A 4545-nucleotide genomic window follows, 5' to 3' on the forward strand; every position below is an offset into this window, starting at 1 on the left:
TTGGTTGCAGCCGTCATTGTTGTTTGGCGGGTCCGGGCTGGGGATTCGAACCCGCCACCCTAGGTGTACATGGCTGGCGCCCCAGCCGGTTGAGCTATAGGCGCCGAGCCATAAAGTTCTTTTTTAGAATAAATTTCCTAAAGTTTAACATGGCTAGAATGCTGATGAAAAACTTCTATATATTCATTAAATTAATATATTTTTCCTTTAAATAAAAGTTATTATGCTAATTGTGAGTGTGAAGAAAAGAAGATTTGCACAGTCAAAACCTTTTCCTGTAGAATTTGAATTTGAATTATAATTTAGAGAACAATCTAAAAGTCTTCTCATAGTCCTTACATTTATAGGGTTTCTCACCAAAATAATAATTCATAATGAAAGTGTTCTTATAATTATGCATTTACATTATGAATTCGCTGATGGTAAGTAAGGTGTGAATGTTGTCTAAAGGCCTTCTTACATTCCTTACATTTGTATGGTTTCTCACCAGAATGAATTCTCTGATGTTGAATAAGTGATGAATGAAGTCTAAAGGCCTTTCCACATTCCTTACAATCATAGGGTTTTTCACCAGTATGAATACTCTGATGTTGAGTAAGTTGAGAGAGCAATCTAAAATTCTTCTCACAGTCCTTACATTTATAGGGTTTCTCACCAAAATGAATACTCTGATGTTGAGTAAGTTGTGAGAACAGTCTAAAGGCCTTCCCACATTCCTTACATTCATAAGGTTTCTCTCCAATATGAATACCCTGATGTGAAATAAGTTCTGAGTAACGACGAAAGAACTTCTGACATTCCTTACATTCATAAGGTTTCTCACCAGTATGAATTCTCTGATGGAGAGTCAGATGATAGCCACGACTAAAGGTCTTCCCACATTCCTTACAATCATAGGGTTTCTCACCAGTGTGAATTCTCTGATGAAGAGTAAGTTGTTGCCGCACTCTAAAGGCCTTTCCACACTCCTTACATCCATATGGTTTCTCACCAGTATGAAGTTTGTGATGTATTCGAAGGCCTGTACTACACAGAAAAGCCTGACCACATTCCTTACACTCATAGCACTTCTCAGCAATGTTAAGTCTCTGATGTCGAGTAAGGTGTGCATACTGTCGAAAGGCCTTCCCACATTCCTTGCATTCATAGGGTTTCTCACCAGTATGAATCCTGTGATGGAGATTAAGTTGCCCTCGTACTCTAAAGGCTTTCCCACATTCCTTACATTCATATGGCTTCTCACCAATGTGAATTCTTTGATGAACTCGAAGGTCTGAACCACATGTAAAGATCTTTCCACATTTTTTACACTCACAGAGTTTGTCAGAAGTATGAATTCTCTGATGCCGACTAAGGTGAGCACACTGTCTAAAGGCTTTTCCACACTCTTTACATTCATAAGGTTTCTCACCAGTATGAATTCTTTGATGAAAAGTCAGTTGTTGGCGTACTCTAAAAGCCTTTCCACATTCCCCACATTCATAGGGCTTCTCTTTATTATGACTTCTCTGATAAAGAGTAAGAGATGTATGTTTTCTGTAAATGGGCATTTTTTCAGAGGTGGTTTTTGTCAGTTGCCTGAAATAGACCTCATGAAGACCTTCTTGTCCCTCAAACTTTTTACATTCAAGTGTACAGTTCTTAATTCTTTCCATTATTTCCCACTGAGATAAATTCATTTCATAAATATCCTTTTTTTGAAGTAACATTTCAGTGTCACATTTGGAGTCCAAATCTGAAAGAAAATAAGAAAACACATATTTTCCTATTCTAGACAACACAAACTAGCAAATAAAAACTTTACAATAGTAAAAAATAACAGAAAATAAATCCAAGTTGAAGTAAATGGGCTAAAAAACTCTGAAATACTCATGTAAATTTAAAAAAAATTTAAAATAAAGAAAATGATGAGTTGAGACCAGATTACTTGAGTGTAGATCAATTTAAGAATCCCTACTACATTTTCTAATGTTTTCTCTTTTCAAATAGAAAAAAGTACATTTTGCCATGAATATGGATGCTACTTGCCATAAAATTCAACTCACAACACTGTACATTTGCTCTTTATGTCCCTATCAAATTTGCTTTCTTTTCACTCCTAGAACATGTCATAACCTTTCCATGTCATAGAGCTTTTCACTGGCTACTAAATCTCCCAAGAATCCTGTCTTGGGTTTACATGATAGGGTGCCTTTCACCTTTTAAGTATTATCTTAAAAATCAGAAAAACTATCCCTGCTAACATCCCAATTTACATCTTTTATTTTCCTTACCAATTATTCCTTGCTTAATACACTTTTGTCAATTTTATTACTACTTGTTAATTTCCCCATTTATTATTCTATTTATTTGCCTACCTTAAACTTCCCCAGTGCAGAAACAAATTTTCACCCACCAATGAATAACAAAACCATAATACAGGAGCTGTGGAGGATGACTCAGTAGACAAGTGACTGGGAGCTGGTGGGGACCAGCTGGACCCCCACAGAGGTCTGGGGAAGGGAAAACTTTCTGCAGTTTTCGTATCTCTGCACATGGAGTTGAAAGCTTGGAAGAGTGGGCAGACTTGAAAAGTGTACAGCCACCAGATTTGAATACGGGATGGAGTGGATTTACCATCAGCTTGGCTGCTGGCAGAGAGGCCATTCAGGGAAGGTCCAGCTGCCAGGTGGCTGTCATTAGGGGAAGGGACTGTGGGTAGGTCTGTCCAAGGGGCCTAAAGCACGGCTGCCTCTGTACTGCCTGTGGAGACTGGGATTCCACTCTTGGAGCAAGTTGAGTGATTTCCTGTACCCACAGGGAATTTTCAGGGGGCACTGTGAAACCCGCTGCCTAAGGATTCTGGAGAGCATTAAGACTCCCAATTTGGCAGGCGATGAATGCTGAGGAAACAATCAAGCAATCATGGCAACAAAGTCAGAAAGTCAGGACCTGTCCTCCACAGAAACTAGAGAGTGGTTCCTGTTGTGTTCTCCATTTCTTAAAACCATAGTGCCACTTGGTGTTCTGGCAATATGTTGCAATATGTATAATATTCCTATTATAGTTGCTGCCTTCTGCAGTATATATACTTATTTATTTAGTTTGTTTTTCTTTTTTAAGTATTTTTCTTTTCTTTCCCTTGTTGCTGAGGTTGTTGCTGTTTTTGGCCATTTGAGATTTTCTTGTTTTGTTTTTGCTAATTTGGTTGGTTCTATACTTAATTTCCATTTTCACTTTCATCAAGACCCAGGGCTCCTGTATTTTTGGTTATAGTACTGCAGAGTCATTTGTTCTATACTCTTCCGACTTTCTCTCTTTCAATAGAGATTTCTCTACTTTTCTCATCTTTTCCACATAAATCACTCATACAACAGCTAAAATATCACCCCCTTTTGTTTTTCTTCTTTCTTTTTTCTTCTTCCTTCTCTCTCCCTTATTTGATATAACTATTTTTAATTTTCTTTATCTATACTTTTTTTTTTCACTTTTCTCTGAGTACTGGCGTGGCACAGCATTGGTCTGGCTGGGAGGCCAATGAGGGCAAGAGATCACAGTCTAAGGAGTCCTTCTACCTTTGACTTTGGGAAGACAATATTGGCAAGTCCACACTGTTCAATTTTTCTTTTTCTTTTTTTTTCTTTCTTTCTTGTTTTTTGGGTTTTCTCATTGCTTTTTCTTCATATATTTGGCAGAGATAGGGTCTGGCTCTGCTCAAGTAGGTAAGGAACTCCTGATTTTATGGAACCCACCCACCCACCCATCCCCCCCAGAAATCCTTGCATTATAGGTGTGACCTTACCTCCATGCCAAACAATACCATTTCTCCTGTTCAGTCTCATTCTCTCTTCCTGTCCTCCTTCTCTCCTGTTTTTGATTCTTTTCTTTCATTTCCCTTCTTTTTTTTTTCTTTCTATCTTTTCCTCTTCTTTCTCCCTGCTAGCTTTTTACCCTTCTTTTCCTTTTGGACTTATATCAAGAGACAACTTCAATGCCTAAGCTCTGAGACAAGTAACATAAAGCAAAGGAGGAAGTGAGATGAAAAAACCAGAGCAAGGAGGAGAACAAGAAGAAAACATATATGAGGAGGAACCAACAGAAAAACTCTGGCAACATGAAAAACAGAATAACTCCTCTAAGGGACGATGAGGCAGCTACTGCAGAGAACTCCACTTATAAAGAATTATTGGAGTTGATGGAAACGGAATTTAAAATATGGATGATAAAGACAATAAAGGGAATGGACGAGAAAGTTGAAAACAATACCAAAAGACAGACAACAGACATGAAGAATATACAAAGGATATGGCAGAGCTTAAGGAAATGAAGGAGACAATCAGGGAATATAAAGACACACAAGAAAGTATTAAGAAATAGATTAGACAATGGAAAAGAAAAAATCTCAGAGCTAGAGGATAAAGTTCTTAAGTTATCCCAGGTAGTTAAAGAGTTAGAAAAGAAGAGAAAGGCTCGGCGCCTATAGCTCAACCAGCTAAGGCGCCAGCCACGTACACCTAAGGTGGCGGGTTCGAATCCCCAGCCCGGACCCGCCAAACAACAATGACG

General features: G+C 38.3%; 1 protein-coding gene across 1 annotated transcript in view; it reads right to left on the bottom strand.

Moving 5' to 3' along the window:
- Positions 1-392: 392 nt before the first annotated feature.
- ZFP30 (ZFP30 zinc finger protein) overlaps positions 393-4545 on the bottom strand; it is a 16980-nt gene continuing 12827 nt past the window's right edge. The window contains exon 4 of the mRNA XM_012809092.2: positions 393-1735. Coding sequence (XP_012664546.1) covers positions 393-1735 — 1343 coding nt within the window. The remainder of the gene's footprint in view (positions 1736-4545) is intronic.

Source organism: Otolemur garnettii, unplaced genomic scaffold, assembly GCF_000181295.1.
Source record: "Otolemur garnettii isolate 467f Iridium unplaced genomic scaffold, OtoGar3 scaffold00100, whole genome shotgun sequence".
NCBI lineage: Eukaryota > Metazoa > Chordata > Mammalia > Primates > Galagidae > Otolemur > Otolemur garnettii.